This window comes from Spermophilus citellus (assembly GCF_964194105.1).
Source record: "Spermophilus citellus genome assembly, chromosome: 8".
Taxonomy (NCBI): Eukaryota; Metazoa; Chordata; class Mammalia; order Rodentia; family Sciuridae; genus Spermophilus; species Spermophilus citellus.
Genome location: NC_138189.1, coordinates 1,361,493 through 1,380,737, shown reverse-complemented (window position 1 = coordinate 1,380,737; position 19,245 = coordinate 1,361,493). Strand labels below are relative to the sequence as shown.

Genomic DNA, 19,245 nt, shown 5'->3' with positions numbered 1-19,245 from the left:
CGTGGGGCGGGGACCAACACTTCCCAAGGCCCAGGGCGGCCCTGCCGGCCGCGGGCTGGGCGCCACGCCACTCCCCAGAGCCGTCCGGCCGTTTACAAGGCGCAGGGGCCCAGCCCAGGGGCGCCACTCCGGGCTGCACCCCAGCCCCCTCTATTTTCATTTCAAGACAGGGCCTCGCTAAGCTGCTGAGGCTGGCCTCCAACCTGCCATCCTCCGGCCTCGGCTTCCCAAATCGCTGGGCTGACAGGACCCCGGCGGCCTGGGAAGTCTGCGCTCGGCGACAGGCTCGCAGGGTTCCTGAACACCCGACGCGAGCCCGCGGGGCGGCTGGGCGGACGCTCCGAAAGACACCAGAAGCTGGGCCTCAGCCGGCCAGCGCAACCTCCCCTCGGCGGACGCCAGGCAGAACGCGAGACACCGGCCGGCGCGGTCAGTCACGCGGCGCGACAGCCTCTCAGCAGAACGTCATCTCCCGGCGCCGCCACGATGCGATACGGAAGCCGACGAGCCTCACCGCGTCGTCCCGTCACTCCGACTCTCGGGCTTCGCCCAGAAGCCGCCCGAAGGCGCGGCAGCCACCAGCTGCGCTCGCTGGCCCGCCCGAGGCCCCGCCCCGCGGCCGCGGGCGCCGCCATGTTGGGGGTCCTCGCCGGGGGCGCGTAGGCGTCCTCATAAGATGCCGGCCCGGGCTCGCGGCGGCCCCCAAGATGGCGTCCATGCGGGAGAGCGACACGGGCCTGTGGCTGCACAACAAGCTGGGCGCCACGGACGAGCTGTGGGCGCCGCCCAGCATCGCGTCCCTGCTCACGGCCGCCGTCATCGACAACATCCGCCTCTGCTTCCACCGCCTCTCGTCGGCCGTGAAGCTCAAGTTGCTACTCGGCACACTGCACCTCCCGCGCCGCACGGTGGACGAGGTGAGGCGGCCGGCCGCGCTCGCCCGGCCCGCGCCGCTCCTGCCCGCCCTCTCGCCCCCGGGGGCCGCCGCCTGCACCCCGTCGTCTTCCTCGACCCTCCCTCCGCCAGCTCCCCCGTCCCCCCGCACCCCGTCCTCTCCCAGTTTCCCCGCACGTCCTCCCCCATACCCCGTCCAACAGATGGACCGCATCCTTCCCCGCACTCCGTCCTCCCGCTGGACCCCGTCCTCCCGCGCTGGACCGCGTCCTCCCCCCCAGACCCTCTCGCCTGCGCCTCGGCCGCCAGCGTCTTCGTTGGTGGCGGTGGGCGTCGCCGCTGCGGTCGGGGTCGTGGAGGCGACCCCTGGCGGAGGTGCCGGGCCGCTGTGGGCTGCGGGGCGCCCCGCCGAGGCCCGCGCCGTCGCCGGTCGGACGTGGGCGTGCGGGTTTGCCTGGCGGCTGTCCCCAGCGCTTCATTGCGTCGCTCTCCGCGCAGAATACTGAAGCGCCAAGGTGGTCTGAACTCTCCAGGCCGCTGTGATGTCGCCTGTGCGCCGTCGTAGGTCCTAAGTGGCCCCTGGTGAGCTGTGGGCACGCGAGCCCGGCTGTGGCTGTGGGTTAGGGTCGGCCGCCGGGCCCCGCCCTCCTCAGAGCTCCTCCTCCCGCGGCCGGTGGCTGCCTACGCCCCTTTTCACACGCGAGGTTCCCTCGTGCCTAGTGGGAACCTAGTGTCGCGGTATCAGGGGGCTCACTTGGCGTGTGTCCTGGTGGCACGCTGGCGGATTCGTGCGTAGTGCACCTTCCCAAGACCCGGCATGCTCCCCCTGCCACCTCAGGGAGGCACTGAGGCCCTGCTCTCGTGCTCTTGTGAGTGGTGCAGTCGCCAACATCGACCCTGGTCAGGGGACTCCTCACAGTACAGTGCTCAGGAGCAGGTGTGGGGGTGTTAGGGTTATGCCAGGTTGTTTTTAGAGTGATCGTATCAAATAGTGCTCCTCTCCAAAGCCTGTCCCTTGTGTTGGCATGAGCATATTACTAGATGGTTTAATTTGTATCTGCGTTATCACTGATTTGGTTAAACGTTTTTTCATGAGTTTATTTGCTGTTTGCTTTTCTTTTTGTGAATGTTCAAAACTATTTCCTGGTTGTCTTTCTTCATTGCTTTGTAGCAGGTGGAGGGTTTAAGAAATGCTGGGTGCCATCCTGACGCAGCGGCATAGGATCCAGCATCTCCCAGCTGCGGCTCCACTAGCTTGCATCTGTAGTTGGGCAGAAGCTCTTGCGTTCATCCACTCTGGGTGCTGGTCTGGCCCTTTGGGAAAGGCCCCCCACCGAGGCCAGGGCCCAGCCCTTTCCCTTGGCAGAGCTGTGTGGCTGTGCCCTTTTTCTGGAGCCTTCGGTTTGCCCGGAGTTGTCAGCTGGTGAAGCTGGGTGTGGTTTTTCCATTTCCACAAAGTTGTCCAGATGAGTGTCCAGTACTACTGATTGCAATGACTGTCCTTTTCTGTGCGCTCACAGTCACTCTGCTGTGGGTCTTTTCCCGCCTCTGCTCATGAGCATTTGTGTATTGCTGTGCTTGTTCTAAGTCAGTTCCTAGTCTGGGCAGCTAACCAACAGGGCTGACTCTCCTACTTTGTTCCTCAGGTATGTCTTTGACTTCTCCCAGCCTTTGCACTTCATTATGTGCTGTAGCTCATGGATCTACTAATAACAATTTCACTTTCTGTTACTGGTATATACAACTGTAGATATCAGCTTTTAGATAATGAGTTTGAATCACATACATGTTGGAAGTATCATTAATTACAATACTTTTTCTGTAGAATCTTAATTTTTCTGTGAGCTTAAAATGGATATCTTTTCTTCTCTGGTCACCAGAAATCTTTTGTACATTCTTATTTCTGATCACACAATAAGAACTTTGAATGTTTTGACAATAAGATTTTTGTTTCCTGTTTTCTCATGGACATGCCCTTTATCTGGTCAAGGAAATTCTTTTTTTGTTGTTCATCAATTTATTTTGCAGGGCTAGAGCCTGTAAAAACTCAGGGCCTTACACATGCTAGGTGAGTGCACTAAAAATGAGGCACATCCCCAGCCCAAGGAGATTTTTTATATTCCTAGGGAGTTTTTAAAAAATTATTTTAATTATGAATGAGATGTTTGTTTTGTTTTTCCTTTTCCTGATAAGGAGTCTTGCTCCATTGCCCAATGGATTAGTAAACTTTTTTTTTTTTAAATTTCTTTAGTTTTAGGTGGACACAGTATCTGTATTTGACGTTTATGTGGTGCTGAGAACCGAACCCAGGGCCTCACGTGAGCCACCTCCCAGCCCCACAGTAAACTTTTTCATTGTTGTGACTAAAGACCTGACAAGAACAACATAGAGGAGGAAACGTCTGTTGGGGTTCATGGTTTCAGAGATTCAGTCCATACTCCATCGTTCTGGACCTGAGGTGAGGCAGAACCTCATGGCTCAGAACTTCAAAGGATGTGGAGAGGAGAGCCAGTCAGGACATGGCACCCTGAAGCAGCAAGAGAGCTCTGCTCACCAGAGACTAGATGTAAGCCCCAAGGGCACACTCCCAGGGACCTACCTCCTGCAGCCACACCTCACCTCGATGGCTTTCCCAGAGGGTGGGGGGATAGGTTCCCATGGGAGGGATGGGCTGGCTGCAAAATAAAAACCTTGAAAGTAGAACCACCAAATAGACATGAAAGACCAGAAATGTATTTTTCAGAGTAAGGGCAGTAACAGCTGACTGGAGTGGTAGGCTTCTAGCAAAGAAGGAGCCTGCTTGCTTTATTTATAGTGGACAGATCCCAGGGGACAGGTAGGTACTAGGTTTCAGTGTGGGCCCCCTCAGGATATGGGTGGGGTGAGCAGCCAGTTGGGCTCTTCCTAGGCCACGCCCATCTCCAGGGCTGTGCTAGACTGGAGCAGTGAGCTAGGTAGGACGCAGTGTGAACCAGGGGTTCTCAACCCACTGAAGAGTTCCTGATGCCAGGCTTTCCTGCCTGATGGCTCCAGCATCACTCAGTCCACGATTCACAATGGCTCCCCACACCCACCTGCCTGTAGTCGCACCCAATTAATCTATTCAAGTGGAGACACTGAGTGGGCTAAAGCTTTTGCATCTATTCATTTCACCTTTAAACTTCCTTGCATTGTCTCACCCTTGAGCTTTGGAGGACACCTCAGATGTAAACCATGTCACCCAGGCTGGTCTTCAGTTCCTGCATCCAGGTGGTCTTTCTGCCTCAGCCTCCTGACTCCTGGGACCCAGTCATGCACAACCACACCCAGCTTGAATGAGGTTTTTGGTTTTGTTTTTGTTTTGAGGAGGGCACTTAGCCCCCAGCACTTTATTTTGTATATTATTTAGAGACAGGGTCTCACTGAGTTGCTTAGTGCCTCACTAAGTTGCTGAGGCTGGCTTTGAACTTGTTAGCCTCCTGCCTTGGCCTCCCAAGCCACTGGGATTAACAGGCATGTGCCACCACACCCCGCTTTGAGCTTTATGTTGTTGTTGTTTTAACCACTTTATTGAGATACAGTTCACATGCCATGCAGTTCACCACTGAAGATGTTGAGGGAGTGATTTTTAGTGATTCGGAGAGAGAATCATCCTAACCAACATTTCCATTAACCCTCGTCCCAAATAATTCTGTCCTCGGTGCAGTTCCCCACAGTCCTTTTCCCCCCAGTCCTAAACTAGAGCTGCGTGTTCTGTACATTTCACATAAATGGAATCACACAGCACATAGCCCTACTTTTGGTTTTGTGGTACAGGGGATGGAACCCAGGTGCACTCCCATGCTCCTGCCTCAGCCTCCCGTCTTTCGCTTTTACTCAGGTTTCTGTCAGTTGCCCAGGCTGACCTGGAACGTGCATCCTCCTGGCTCGGCCTCCGGTGCTGGGAAGGCAGCAGCTCGTGGTCTTTACTCGACTCCTTTCTCTGAACAGAGTGCCTTCTAGGTTGGTACCCATTGTGGCAGGTGTTGGTGCTGTGCTCCTCTAATACTGAGTGGACTGCGCATCTGTCCACTGCTTGGGGGCTGTTCCCACTGGCAGCTATTGTGGGTGGTGCTGCTGTAAGCGCACCTGGTAGGGTTTTGTCTCCTTGGTCTGTGCCTGGGAGTGGGACTGCACTTCTGTGGTGAGTCTCGGGTTTTAGGGAATCGCCACACTGCCCTCCATAGTAGCACCACCACATTAACAGATTTCATTGTAAACCAAAGCTGTATTCCTGACCCCTAAGCTGGTTACTTTCTGTTACTGGGTTACATTGTCTTGCTAACAGGTGTAGGAATTTTGTATCTACGCTCATGGGTAGAATCCACCTGTAGTGTAACTTGCCAGACAGTCTTTGTCAGATTTTTGTGTTGAGGGAATGAATGCTCCTGCCTGTATAAAATGATTTTAATGCATCCTCTATTTTCCTCTTTTTCAAAAATATTTATTTATTTATTTATTTTAATTGTAGTTGTCAGAACCTTTTTTTTTTTTTTTTTTTTTTTTTTAATGTTTTGCTGAGGATTGAACCCAGGGCTTCTCATGTACCAGGCAAGCGTTGTACCGCTGAGCCACAACCCCAGCCCCCCCCCCTTTTTTTTTTTTTTTTGGATTGAGGATTGAACCCCACAGCCACATCCCCAGCTCTTTTATATACTTTATTTAGAGACAGGGCCTCACTAAGTTACTGAGGCTGGCTTTGAACTTGAAATCCTCCTGCTTCAGCCTCCTAAGCCACTGGGATCACAGGCGTGTGCCACTGCACCCAGCTGCATCTATGAAGTTTTAATACATGATAATTCCTTCACTGACCCCTGTGTAAATTAGAAATGTTTCTCAATTTCCGTACATTCAAGAGCAACAGATTTTTGTTATGTTTTTATTAGTGATTTCTAGCTATAGTGAACTCTTGTGAGAAAATAGTCCAAATTATTTCATTTGCCTGAAATGAGATTTGCTTAGTGACAGAATATATGGTTAGTTTTTGTAAATGTTTGTGGGTGAGCTTTAGAAGCATGTTTATTCTCTTAGTTTTAAAATCCTTTGCTGGGGCTGGGGATGTGGCTCAAGCAGTGGCACGCTCGCCTGGCATGCGTGCAGCCCGGATTCAATCCTCAGCACCACATACAAACAAAGATGTGTCCACCGAAAACTAAAAAATTAATATTTAAAAAAAAAAAGATCCTTTGCTGAATATACATATGTTCATTAGATCAAACTTGCTTAATTGTGCTCTACTCTGTTCTGAATATTTTTTTAAAAAATTCAGAGATGATCTGTTCATCTCCCCATTATGATGATTATGAATTTGTTTGTTCCTCCTTATCAGCTACTGCTTTATGAATTTGGGGGCTATGTTATTAGGTGCATGCAAGTTTAGAGTTAAACATTTGAGTTGCTTGGTGAAGTGAACCATGGTCTGTGTGCAGAGATCTGTTGTGTCTAGCATTAGGACAGGCATGTCAGCTTTCTTTGTATGTATGTATGTATGTGTGTATGTATGCACATAGACTTCTTTTTTGGATTTCGCCAATGTTTAAGAAATGGGGGACTGGGATTGTGGCTCAGTGAGAGCACTTGCCTAGCATGTATGAGGCACTAGGTTTGATCCTCAGCACCACATATAAATAAATAAAAAATAAAGGTACATAACAACTAAAATATATTCTTAAAAAATGATAATGAGGGCTGGGGATGTGGCTCAGGCGGTAGCGCGCTCGCCTGGCATGCGTGCGGCCTGGGTTCGATCCTCAGCACCACGTACAAAGATGTTGTGTCCGCCAAGAACTAAAAAAAATAAATATTAAAAATTCTCTCTCTCTCTCTCTCTCTCTCTCTCTCTCTCTTTAAAAAAAAAAAAGTTAAAAAAATGATAATGAAGACCTCATTTACTTCAATTGTGAGAGAACTAGCCATTCTGGACAATATATTTTCCTGAAAACCATTTTTATTTTTTATTTTTTTTGGTATTAAAAAATCTTTCTGAATTATCCTCGTTCCATTGTCTAGCCTATCCTTCTTTTCTCGTCCTATAAGGGTTTGGTACCTTAGGAATATCACCCTGAAAATGAATCCTTTCTGCAAGGGACCATAGGTCTAGCTGATGAGTGACTTGGCTGGATGTGTTCCCCAGTGTATCAGGGTTCTTCTGAGAAGCAGAAGCAGCAGGGTGTTGGTGCACACCAGGGACTTGAGCCAGGCAGAGCTCGTGTTCTGGCCCAGGTCTGAAGGCTGGGAAAGTCCACCTGTACAGTCCAGTAGAAGGGCACATCCTCTTATGTAGCTTTTTTCTTATTCTGTTTTCCCCCCTGTTTTTGAGATGGAATTTCTCTTGGTCACCTAGTCTAGCTTTGAATTCCTGAAGTGAGGCAGTCTTCCTGCCACAGCCTCCCAAGTAGCTGGGACTGCAGGTGTCTACCACTTTACCTGGCACCCCCCCTCACTTTTTATTCAGGTCTTCAGCTGATTGGATGAGGTTTGTCCACATTCAGGATGGCCATCCACTTTGCTGTGTACTGTTCCAAATGTTAATCTCATCCAGAAACATTCTCACGTACACACCCAAGATAATGTTTGACCTGAATATCCGGCTGGCACGTGAGTGTAATTCTAGTGATCTGGGAGGCTAAGCCAGGAGTATCACACACTGGAGGCCAGCCTCAGCATCTTAGTGAATCCCTGTCTCAAAATAAAAAGTGTTGGGGGTGTAGCTCAGTGGTAAAGTGTCCCTGAATTTGCTCCTCAGTACTACAGAAGAAAAAATATATACACAGGATCTACTATAACCTGTTTCTGAGTGAAATCTTGGAACCAGTTCACTTATTTTGTGATGTATCTGTGGGGGTTTTTGTTTCGTTTTGTTCTTTTTTTTTCTTTTTTTAAGAAATACTGTAATAGAACTTTTACTTTTTTTAACATCTATTTTTTAGTTAGAGGTGGACACAATATCTTTATTTTATTTTTTATGTGACGCTGAGGATCGAACCCGGTGCCTCACGCATGGTAGGCAAATACTGTGCCACTGAGCTGTTCCCCATCCCTAGTCTTAAAAGCTAGTGAGCAGCCACTTTCAGCCAGTAGAGGGAGCTCGTTCAGCAAGGGGCACAGCAGCAACGTGGGGCCCTTTGTTGTGTGCTGGTGTGGAACCGCTCTTGCCAAGGGAGGTGGGGGGGTTCCTGCAGGTGACCAGGCACTGCCTGGATGAAGTTCAGGCTGTGTTTGAAAGGGCTTTGAGGAAATAGATGCTGCTACCGGATGAGACCAGCAGTCCCTCCAACCCTCAGCGTGGCCCCAGAGCTGGTTTGGAAGGAGCACTGGTGACCGCAGGGGTGTTCAGTATGTAGAATGGCCTGCCCAGCTCACCAGAGTCTGTGGCAGGTGCAGCTGTTCTGCACAGGAGCTGGTGTGTCTGCAGCGTGCACAGGCAGCAGCGTCCCTGGAAGCACACGCCAGTTGGCACTCATCCACTGAGAAGCTGGTCAACAAGGCTGTGGTATTGCCTCTTTGCAGAGGGTCCAGTGAGGCCTCTCTGAACAGCACACTACCAAATGGGTCTCCCTTCCTGGAACCGTCTGTGGCCCACTTCAGTTCTCATGTCACTGTGCTGAGTCACGTGTGCCAAGTCCAGGAGGCTTCATTGCTGGGTGGCCCTCTGCTGGCTGTGCCTCTGCTCGTCTCCAGTAGACACTGGGGTGAGAGTGGTCTGCTCCTATGGTGGGGAAGCACCTCTGGGAGGGCTGCCAGGCGCTCTGCTGAGCGGGGTGCTCCCCTCCCTCCCTGCTGTGTCGCTGAGCTGTGCCCTTGGCCCTGTGACTTGTCCTTCCCATGTGCTCTTTTCCTTCCATCCCCTGGAGCTCTGTTGGTAGGTGGTCTCTCCTGTGTCAGTCTACCCTTCCACCCTTTTCTGTGCTGTTAGTCTGGGTGTCTGTTTTTCTCTGTGTCCTGAATTCAGGGTCCCTAGCCACAAATTTGGTGTGAACTTTCCTTACGGTGTGTGTGCACATGCCTGCACATCACCCATGTAGCGTTCCAGCAGCACACCACAGTGCCTTCCTGGCAAGGGCCAGAAATCCTCCTATTCATGACGCGGTCCACCCCTCACCACTAGTCCTGGAGCCCCTAGTGTAGGGTGCACGTACTTAGGAAGCGCACAGATGTGGTTAAGCACAGGGAGAGCGTGGCTGAGGCAGGGTGTGTTGATGGGGGTGTTCATTCTGAAGGTGGCTGTGTTAGTGTCACTGCCAGACAAGGCAGTTGTCCCTTGGTAGCTGGGACAGGACACAAGCCCCTGCAGAGAGCATAGACAGGGGCTCCAATCCCTTCTGTGAAGTGGAGCAGTACTTGCATCTAGGATTGCCCTCCTCCTGTGTGTGCCAAGTCTCTAGGAGACTTCGAGCACATCACAGGATGTGGTGGCTCCCTGACCTTGCTGATTACGGAGTAACGACAAGAAGAAAGTCCATATATGTGTAGTACAAACTTTTATTTTTAAGAATGTTTCCATCTATGGTCGGCTGAATCCGTGGATGTGGAGCCTGAGGGGAAAGAGAGCCAACTCTGCCTCAGACTCACAGGTTATCAACAGACGTAGATTTCTCTCACTTCCGGAGGCTGGGAGTCCAAGCTCCGGGTGCCTGCTTGCAGGTGGCTCGGTCTGATGGCACCCTCACCTTGTGGGAAGTGGGAGAGAAACCCCGGCAGACGAGCCAGAGCCCCCCTTCTGACCTGCCTCCCCATAGAGGCTCCATTTCCAGGTTCCCTCAGCGATGGATTTGCAGTTGTCCACGGGTCGTGTCTTCCACATCCTACCCCAAGGCGGGGTGTTGGGGTGGAGCCCTCATTGATTTCCCTTTGGAAATAGACTGAGGGAGTGTTCACCCCTCACCACATGAGGGCACAGTGGGAAGGGACCACCGAACCAGGAAGTGATCCTTGGCAGATCCTAAGTCATCTGGTGCCTGGGCGTGGGACTCTGGCTCCAGAATGGAGGGACACTGCTGTTCTCAGGCCATCTTGTAAGGCAGACTTTACCAGGAGTGTGGAGGGTGTGGAATTCAGTCTGGAGTAGTGGCCTTTTGGTTTTAATCTCCTTTTTTCTGCACCCCTCCCCCAGTTTTAGAAAACATTGTCCAGTTTTCTCTCTTGGTGGATGTTGGCTTCCTGAGGCTGCTGTAAAAATGTGGCTCAGGACCACAGCAGTTCAGCAGTGGGTGGCCAGCCACATTGCCGCAGGCCACAGGCTGTCCTCTCTCTCCTGGCAGCTGTGGAGGTCTTTGGCCTACATGTGCACCAGCCACTTGAGCCATGTGGCCATCTTTCCCTGTGTCTGCATGTCCACTCCCTCCCTGTACATCTGTCTCTGTGTCCTTGTTCTTGGACTGGGTGAGTTAGGTGGCACTGTGGTCTGCCTCAGTCTGGCTGGGCACAGAATCACGAGCCACTCAAGCAGGAACAAAACTTTATTTTTGAAAAAGCCGCCGGCAAGCCAAAACCGGTCCACCCAGAACGCCCCCGCCCACCTCCCCTGGAATTCCCTCCTACTATCCTTCCCCAACCAATGGGAACTCTCCGGGAGTCCTGTAACTGGCCAAGGTGAACAGCAAGAGTCCAATTTCCATATGAATGTAAATCTTAACATAATCATATCATCTCAATGGCTAGCTGGCGTCACCTTACAACCGAAAGTGCCATGCATCATATTATTTGCTTATGGCTCCTAGCAGTGGTCGGGGATAGCAGGTGCAAGCCGGTTGTTCAGGCCAGGCCCTCCTTGTGCCTAAGGAATGGTGTGGCTGTCCACCCGCCTCAGCACCTGTTGCTGGCCTGGGTTCAGCTCTCGGTACCTGAGATGCTCCGTGCAGACTTCCTAAGCGGCAGTGGAGGTGGCCCTAAGAGGGGAGACAGGCCTAGGGAATTGGTGCTGCCAGGAGCTGTCAGGGAGGCTGTGGGGAGGCACTGCAGGCTTGGCCACTGCCACCTATAAAAGCTGTGGCTGTGCAGGGAAGAGGGGTGGCCCTGGGTTGGGGTAGGGGACTAGAGCAAGGGAGCCCCAGGAGGACGTATGGGCCGTGAGGTGATTGCTGTCTAGGTGGGCTACCCTGTGCTCACCCGGAGGCCACAGTGGAGTGTGGAGTGGGCGGGGTGCAGACACCTCCCTGTGCGCAGCGTGCTGGGCTCAGCCTGTTGTGCTTCTCTCTTCTCTCCTCTGCAGATGAAGGAAGCCTTGATGGAGATCATCCAGCTCGCCACCTTGGACTCCGACCCCTGGGTCCTCATGGTTGCTGACATTCTGAAGTCCTTTCCTGACACAGGATCCCTTAACCTTGACCTTGAGGAGCAGAACCCGAATGTTCAAGATATTTTAGGAGAACTTAGAGAAAAGGGTATGAAGTGTGGCTTTGTGTTCTGTTGGGAAGAGAGAAATGTTTTCTGGAAGAAACTGGATTGTTAGGCAGTTGTGTGCTACGTGTTTCCAGAATACTACCTGCATGTGCCTCATGTCCACATGCTGCTGCCTGGCCTTGTGCCAGTTCCTCTGGCAGCTGACCACAGCCTGTAGGTCTCTGCACTGGGTTTTGGCTGTTTAAAAGTGTGCATTTTACAAATGTGCCAACCATTCTGTTGTTAGAATGTGAACTGAAAACTATTTGGAAAGTCTTTGCAGAAGCCAGATGCAGAGGTGCATGCCTGTGATCCCAGTGACTTGGGAGCTAAGGCCGAAGGATTCCAAATTCCAGGCCAGCCTGGACAACGTAGAGAGACCCTGTCTCAGAATAAAACATAAGAAGGTTTGGGGGGTGTAGCTCAGTGATAGATCGTCCTTGGGTTCAATCCCCAGTACCAAAAGGAGAAAGGCAGAGTGTTTGCAGGTGGTTATAAGTAACGTGGGTGAAGAGGGCATCTGTCCCTTCGGAATTCTTCCTCCTCTGAAAAATGGGAACTGGCAGCCCCTGAGAAGCAGACTGTGCTGGCAGGCAGCACTGCGGCTGGGGGCACAGGTGGCCTGTTATGCTGCCCAGGCCAGCTGTGCAGGGGCCACTTGTGCAGCCAGCTGTGCTGGTGCTTCTGGCACCTCAGGTGTCTACTGGACTTGTAATTGCACACAGACCCTGTGAGCACACAAGCCACTCAGGTGCACATGCGTCCTGCGGGGGTGTGCTCAGCGGGTGGAGGGAGCTGTCCTCCTGTGAGCTGCAAGAGCCTAGGGCAGCCAATTCCAGGAGCTGACCATGCTTTTCTCAGGGTGGTTATGTAACCAATGGGAGCAGCAGGTACTCCTGTCCCCCTACCATAAAGAGTTTTTTCCTGGAGTTTGGACCCCTCAGTGACCACGTAGACTCAGGCAATGAGTGTGGGCAGTTTTGTAAGTCTGGGATTCAGCAGTGTCCAAGAGGCCACTGACCTGGGGCTCCTGGAGAGTCTGGAGAAGCTACACAGCTACTCCTCTTACTGCACAGCATGTGTGGCCAGAATCCAAGGTCAAGGGGTGCAGCCCCTCTAGGTGTGGTTATGTGACCAGGGGCCCCCAGGTTTGCAGCAGAGCAGCCAGCATTCCCTTTCCTCTCTCCCACGGAGTTCTGTTTCTAAAGTGTTACCCTGAGGTTCTGCCTTGGGTGGGGGGCCTGGCCCACTTGCCCACTTTGACGACCTTAGTTCTGGGTGGTGGAGTTGGATCCAGGGGAAGCCAGTCTCCTGGGCCCTGGGGGGATTGAAAGCAGAGCAGAGGCTGCCATAGTGCCCTGGAAAAGGGTCTCTAACCGGGTGGGGCTCTCCACAGTGGGCGAGTGCGAGGCGTCCGCCATGCTGCCGCTGGAGTGCCAGTACCTGAACAAGAACGCCCTGACCACGCTCGCCGGGCCCCTCACCCCACCCGTGAAGCATTTCCAGTTAAAGCGGAAGCCCAAGAGTGCCACGCTGCGGGCGGAGCTGCTGCAGAAGTGTGAGTGCTGCCATGGGCCCGGCCACCATTTGCGGGCCCTGGCTTTCAGGCCCCGCTGCCTGCGAGGGCCCGGCTGTCTATTCAGAGACTTCTGAAAGCATGGGTCAGAAACTTGAGGATTTTCAGGTCATGGTGTCTGATCTGTGATGGGTGCCCAGGCCTCCCACACGTAGCAGTGCAGGTGGGCTGCCTGTCCCTCAGCTTTCGGTGCTCCCGGTTTCCCTTGAAGATGCCTGCTGTCTCACCTTGTAGGAGTTAGTTGTGTGGAAAGTGCTTGCTGGGTCCAGTGAGGAGTGACGGCGCCAGTTAAGTAGCAAAGCATGGGTTTCACGCCAGGCATGGGCCCCGTGTGGTAGTCCACACACCTGGGAGACTGAGGCAGAAGGCCCCCCGAACAACATAGCCTGATGCTGTCTCAGAAAAAGAGCAGAACAACCTGGAAAACCAAACCACAGCCAGTGTTGGGCACACACCTACATCAGCGCTCGGGAGCCTGGGGTAGGAGGAGCGCAGGTCCAAGGCCAGCCTCAGAAACTTAGGCCCTAAGCAACTTAGACCCTGTCTCAAAATACAGATTTAAGAAAGGACTGAGGATTAGGAGCACCCCTGGATTCAATCCCCAGTACAAAAAACAACCACGACCACAGATCCCAGTGAGGCCTCATGCTGAGGGGTCATTAGTGACAGACCTAAATGCTTTGTTCTCCCACTGCCTCCTGCTGTGACTCTTGCTTGAAGGAGGCAGCATCCCAGGGCCAGCCCAGTTCTTGGGGCTTGCAGAGTCTCTGGCCAGTGGGCAACTCTTAGAGGTCTGCTTGTCCCTTAGGTTTTACCTCCAGGACTCAGTGGCAGAACTTGGCTCTGGCCAGGGGCAGCCGAGGCACTCTGCCTGTCACCCTGCAGCATTATTAGCTGAGCCAGGGAAGTCCCTGTTCTTTGTCCTGTTAGGCACTGAGGAGAGTCCAGGGGAGTGTGCTCTGGGGGCCCTCCTGGCCTGTGGGCACTCACCTGGGAGTTCTAGGCAGAAGGCCTGGCTGTGGTATTTGCACTGGGCTGCGGCCTTCTCACGGCTCATGTTTTCTGAAGTGTCCTTTTGGTGGGCAAGAGGCCCTGTCATTATGAGGACTGATGGGTGACCTTCTCTGCATAGCCACCGAGACAGCACAGCAGCTGAAGAGGAGTGCAGGGGTGCCGTTCCATGCCAAGGGCCGGGGGTTGCTCCGCAAGATGGACACCACAAGTAAGCCAGATGCCCGCCCGTCAGCTCTGTTACTTGCCAGATGCGATGACCTTCCTTTTGGGACAAGTCACTGAGCCATTGGCCCTGCAGAAGCACATGACAGGAGAGGGCAGACTCCCTCGTCCCTGTGATGCTCTGGGGTGGTGTCCAGTGCAGTGTTGCTGCTGGCCAGCACTGTAGTGGCACGACAGGGTTCCCCGTAGTGGCACGACAGGGTTCCCCGTAGTGGCACGACAGGGCCGCAGACTGCGGGATGGGTATGCTCAATAGCATGGGGCAGCCCTGCTGCGCTGGAGCCCTGCGTCTGTGCCCAGGCTGATCTGTGTGCCCACTCACACAGATTGGTGTGGATGTGACCAGAGGGAGTACTGGTGACAGGAACCCAGGGTTGCCCCTGGAGCTCCAGGGGCTGGCACACCTCCAGCGGAGGCCGCGAGGCCGGAGGGCAGGAGGGCTGCTGTGCACTAGGGAGCTGCAGGGAGGGGCCTCGGCTGCCCTCGGCATCTTGTCCCACCACGTGTCCATGATCACAGGATCCTTGGTGACGGCTGGCCTCCCTCGCTGCAGGGGCGGCCCCTTCCTGCAGAAGTGTGGCCCTGGCCTGGCCTGGCCCTCTCATGGCTGCGGCTCCACCCTGCTGAGCAGATCCCATCTTCCAGTCTCCTTAGCAAAGCCCCCCAGAGCAGGGCTGTACCTATTTTGCTGGGGTGGGAGAGCGTGGTTGTCCATCAGTCATTTCCACCCTTGACCCAGTGTTCTGACCGCACAACTCAGTGGGCACTTCTCAGCCCCAAGCCTGGAATAAGCCCTGGTGGGCACCCTAAACAGGAAAGGTGGACAGCTGCCAGGGCTCAGCAGTGCAGAGCCTGGTCAGGTGTGGGAGGACTCGGTTCTCGTGGACTGTGGCCCTGTTCACTAAAGGGCACAAGAAGGAAGCGGAGGCCAGCATTCCACCTCGAAGACAGGAGGGTTGGTGACCTGGCAGAGGTCGAGGTGTTGCTGTTTTTCTGGGGTAGCCTAATGTCCCCAGGCAGCCCTTGCTTTGCAGACCTGGGGTCCCAACTGACCTGGCCAGCTGTCCTCTCCCCTGATTCCAGCCCTCCTGGGCTCACAGCAGGAGCACATGACAGGACACTGGGCCAGTGGGGTCTGAGCTAAACACCTGCTCCCCACAGCAATACTGACAGGAACAGCCTCGTCAGAACACACGGAGAGTGGCAGGGACGAGGTCGTCCCCAGGTCCTCCCCGAGGTCCTCCTGAGGTCCTCCCGAGGTCCTCCCAAGGCAGCTCCAACCCAGCCTTCTCTTGTGGGCAGAGGATGCCGGGGCTCCTGTGGACATCCCTGCTGGCCACTGACAGACACGGTCTTCTCCCCAGCCCCACTCAAAGGCATCCCGAAACAGGCTCCCTTCAGAAGCCCCACCACGCCCAGTGTCTTCAGCCCTGCCGGAAACCGGACCCCCATCCCACCTTCCAGGACCCCACTACGGAAAGAGAGGGGTGTGAAGGTAGGCCTGCTCCCACTCCCCAGCGCCCCAGGCAGCCCCTCCCACAGGCCGTGGGCGAGCCTGGAGCTGTTTGTCTTGGCAGCTCCTCGACATTTCTGAGCTGGACATGGTCGGTGCTGGCCGAGAGGCGAAGAGGAGAAGGAAGACCCTGGGTATGTACGGGCTTCCCCCGGGGCTGGGAGGGAGGCCCAGACCTGCCCTCAGCGCTCCCTGTCCCTTCCGGCACCCGTGCGCCTGCCCCTGAGCCAGCTGAGGCCTCAGAGCACCTCACAGCACCTCTGGCTTCTCCACAGACACAGAGGTGGTGGAAAAGCCGGCCAAGGAGGAGACGGTGGTGGAGAACGCCACCCCTGACTATGCAGCCGGCCTGGTGTCCACACAGGTAGGGCTCTGCTGCCCCACCCAGACACAGCCCGCAGGGCGCTCTCGTTCTGAAGGTTGGAGAAAGTGACCGAGCATGTGTGTATATGTGTATGTGCGCGTACACACGAGGGGTGGCCTGGGCTAGGACCCTAATCTAGCCATCAGCTCAGGTTTGGAATGAGCACCTGCCACATACTCCTGGAGACACTGCTGCCTGGGGACGTCCTCACTGCTGTGCCTCAGTAAGGGTCCTGCCAGGGGTGAGTGGGGCGTATCACCCTGAGTCTGGAGTGGTGTGGCCTAAGAGGTACAGGGTGAGGGAGGCTGGTGTGTGGTCATCCTTGGGAAGAGGGCCTTTTCCTGCTGTCCAGGCTGTCTGTGGGTCAGCTGAGCCTGGCGCATTTCCCTACAGTGTCCACGCACTGCGGGCAGTTGTGGCTACTCTCCAGAGATGGTGGGTCGTGGCCTCCCAAGTGGGAGCTGCTCGGCCCCTCCTCTGCCGAGGGGGTTCCAGGAACCAGGGAGGGTGGCAGGGCTGAGGTTTGGGCCAGCCTGGAGCAGCTCTGCCCTGAGGCTTGTGACATCTGTTAAGCGGGTCGGGTGATGTACAGTGCAGGTCCAGGCCAAGCCAGAGAGGGCTGCTCTGAAACCCAGGCCTGTGCTGCCCTCACTGTCTTCCAGAAACTTGGGTCTCTGAACAGCGAGCCTGCACTGCCCTCCACAAGTTACCTGCCCTCCACACCCAGTGTGGTCCCAGCCTCCTCCTATGTCCCCAGCTCCGAGGCTCCCCCAGGTGAGTGACTGCAGTGTGCTGCTCCTGGGGCTGTAAGGGCTCCTCCTGCCACCTGGAGCCAGCGTTCCACCTGGAAAGTGGCCTTGCCCACATGGTGCTGCAGGGGCCCACAGTGCTATTTCTTCATTATCAGGACATCCGTTCTGTTGTCCTTTAGCTTCTGCTGGTTGGGGGTGGGGGAGCCCTTCCTTGCCAAGAAATAAACCCCTTGCAGACAGGTAGCCACTGTCTGCTGTCCCCTGGCTGTGCTCCAGGGGCAGGAGGGGCTGAGGGCCCGGGGACAGACCCTCAGCCCCCAAGTTTCTGGAGATCTGTGGGAAGCTGGAGCTGGACCATTCACCTGATTTAGGCTTTGGTTGTGCTGCGATGCAGAAAGGCCTCAGGCCTGGCAGCCTGTGCCTTGTTGCCAGCACCTCATGACCCCAGGCCACTTGGGAGGATCTGAAAGTGCTTGGGACTGCAGGTTCTGCCCCTTTTGGTGGGGCATGCAGGGTTTATGCCAGGGAGGGCTGCTTGTCCTGCAGGAGAAGGACAGAGCAGATGGGTTTGGGGTGCTAGCTGGTCAGGGCCTGGGAAATGGAGGGTGGGGTCTGGGGCAGGTGGCTTGGAGAATGGGGGCTGGGCACAGGTCCGGTGCGGAGGGGGAGGTGGGGGGCCTAGTCCCAGCCTCCCTCACCAGGTCCTACTTTACCCTAGCACCATCTTCCCGGGAAACCAGCCTGCAGGCCAGCCGGCCACCTGAGGAGCCCAGCACCCCGAACCCCACACTGCCGGCACAGTTTAAGCAGAGGGCACCCATGTACAACAGCAACCTGAGCCCTGCTGCACCTACACCTGCAGCACCCACATCACCCCTGACGCCCACCACACCCCCAGCTGTTGCCCCAGCCGCTCAGACGCCCCCAGTGGCAATGGTGGTCCCCCAGACCCAGCCCCCTGCCCAGCAGCAGCCTAAGAAGTTGTCCCTCACGGTAGGTGGGTCCTGGCAGGGCCTGTGGGCTGCCAGGTAGTTGGTATGGTCTTGCCCATCTGCACCTGGGGTGGGAGATGACCCAGGGGGGCCTGGGCACCCAAATCCAATCCTCCTCCTGCCCACAGAGAGAACAGATGTTTGCCGCCCAGGAAATGTTCAAGACAGCCAACAAGGTCACACGGCCCGAGAAAGCCCTCATCCTGGGCTTCATGGCTGGTTCCAGAGGTGTGTATGGGGCTGGGCCTGGGTGGTGCCCTGACTGGGGTGGGGATGGGCTCCTTAGCCCCAGGCCCCTGCCCAGCAGCCCCTGCCCTCCACAGAGAACCCGTGCCAGGAGCAAGGGGACGTGATCCAGATCAAGCTGAGCGAGCACACAGAGGACCTGCCCAAGGCTGATGGCCAGGGCAGCACCACCATGCTGGTGGACACTGTGTTCGAGATGAACTACGCCACAGGCCAGTGGACACGCTTCAAGAAGTACAAGCCCATGACCAATGTATCCTGAGGATCACCTGCCTCTGCTGCTGGCCCTGGCTACGTAGGGCTCTGAGGGACAAGGGCTTGGCAGAGCAGCCAGGGGTTGATGCTGGCAGGCTGAGGCCCTGCCTGTGCCCGGCTGCCCATAATGCTGTGGAGCTCCCAGCTTACTCAAGTTTTAGGTCTTTTCTCTGGTGTTTGGGGCTTATTTTTTATATTTTAATATGGGTTACTTTTTTTGTGTGATTTAAGATACTTTTTTGGATCCAATATTACAGTTTTGAATGTTCTAGTTAACCAAAAATGTTATAACTTCCCAATTTTAGTGCCTGTTAGACTTTTACCTTTTTTATTTTTTCTTAAATTCTAATGACTGAGTGTGAGAGCTTTTCCCTGCTAGTGTACCCTGTTCCGCAAGGTTGAGGGACCAAAGGTGGTACCTGGCGATGCTGCAGGGTGGCAGCACTGCCCGGGCAATGCCAGAGGAGGCAGTGGGCCTCACCTCCCGTCAGCATCTGCCCGGGAGTTTTGTATGTCTTTTGTATAGCTGTGGATACTTAATGACAAGTCTTCAGGTCCCTATTTTCATTGTAAGACTTTGAGTGATTAAAGTCCAGCTTTTCTAAAGGAGGCCCACAGACCTCTGTTTCAGGCCTGATCTCCCTGCTCCAGGGACCTGCTCCTCCAGGCAGGAGGGTGGGTGTCAGCATGAGGGTCACACCAATGGCAAGGGCTGTGGTCACAGGCCCTACTGGGAAAGCAGAGGGCCCTGGGACTGCCCAGCTATAGGGCCGGCCGGGAGAGGAGCAGACTGCCTCAGACCTTTTCACCTTGACTGGGACTTGGGACCAAATTATTTTTGAAGGAGGGAAACTTTTTTTTTTTCCTCCCCCAAAATCATAATTCCTTCTCCGACGTCCGGCGTTCCCTGTTTCCCGGGGTTCCACTGCTTCCTCCCCCTGCCAGGCAGAGGTGAATCGACTCCTGAGGTAGGAGCCTCCCTGGGCGGGACTGGGAACCGAGCAGCGGGAGATGGAAAG

General features: G+C 54.8%; 1 protein-coding gene and 1 long non-coding RNA gene across 5 annotated transcripts in view; one reads left to right on the top strand and one right to left on the bottom strand.

The window, feature by feature from the left end:
- The window catches only part of LOC308654887, a 31,519-nt gene extending 29,509 nt beyond the window's left edge, over nt 1-2,010 (bottom strand). Inside the window, exon 1 of one of the 3 annotated variants that reach the window (XR_014023330.1) lies at nt 1,086-2,010. This is a non-coding gene — a long non-coding RNA (uncharacterized lncRNA). Of the gene's footprint in view, nt 1-203; nt 340-1,085 lie in introns of those variants that run through there. The other 2 variants (XR_014023331.1, XR_014023332.1) reach the window with 2 other exon arrangements.
- On the top strand, nt 77-18,848 carry NELFA (negative elongation factor complex member A). Of its 2 annotated transcripts, XM_081304584.1 has the most exons (12): nt 77-339; nt 400-917; nt 11,123-11,294; nt 12,689-12,850; nt 14,001-14,090; nt 15,469-15,599; nt 15,682-15,751; nt 15,893-15,981; nt 16,644-16,755; nt 17,452-17,726; nt 17,854-17,953; nt 18,049-18,848. In XM_081304584.1, the coding sequence occupies exons 2-12, from the start codon at nt 708-710 to the stop codon at nt 18,231-18,233; spliced, it is 1,596 nt and encodes a 531-aa protein (XP_081160710.1). In that variant the 5' UTR covers nt 77-339; nt 400-707; the 3' UTR covers nt 18,234-18,848. The 2 variants fall into 2 exon arrangements, with proteins under 2 accessions (XP_081160710.1, XP_081160711.1); XM_081304585.1 differs by lacking the exon at nt 77-339 and having other exon boundaries at nt 394-917.
- The last annotated feature ends 397 nt before the right edge of the window (nt 18,849-19,245 follow it).

Coding starts and splice junctions, on each gene's coding strand:
- NELFA (XM_081304584.1), top strand. CDS start 708: ATGGCGTCCATGCGGGAGAGCGACACGGGCCTGTGGCTGCACAACAAG. Junction 12,851..14,000: donor GGCGGAGCTGCTGCAGAAGT/GTGAGTGCTGCC, acceptor TTCTCTGCATAG/CCACCGAGACAGCACAGCAG. Junction 16,756..17,451: donor CAGCTCCGAGGCTCCCCCAG/GTGAGTGACTGC, acceptor ACTTTACCCTAG/CACCATCTTCCCGGGAAACC.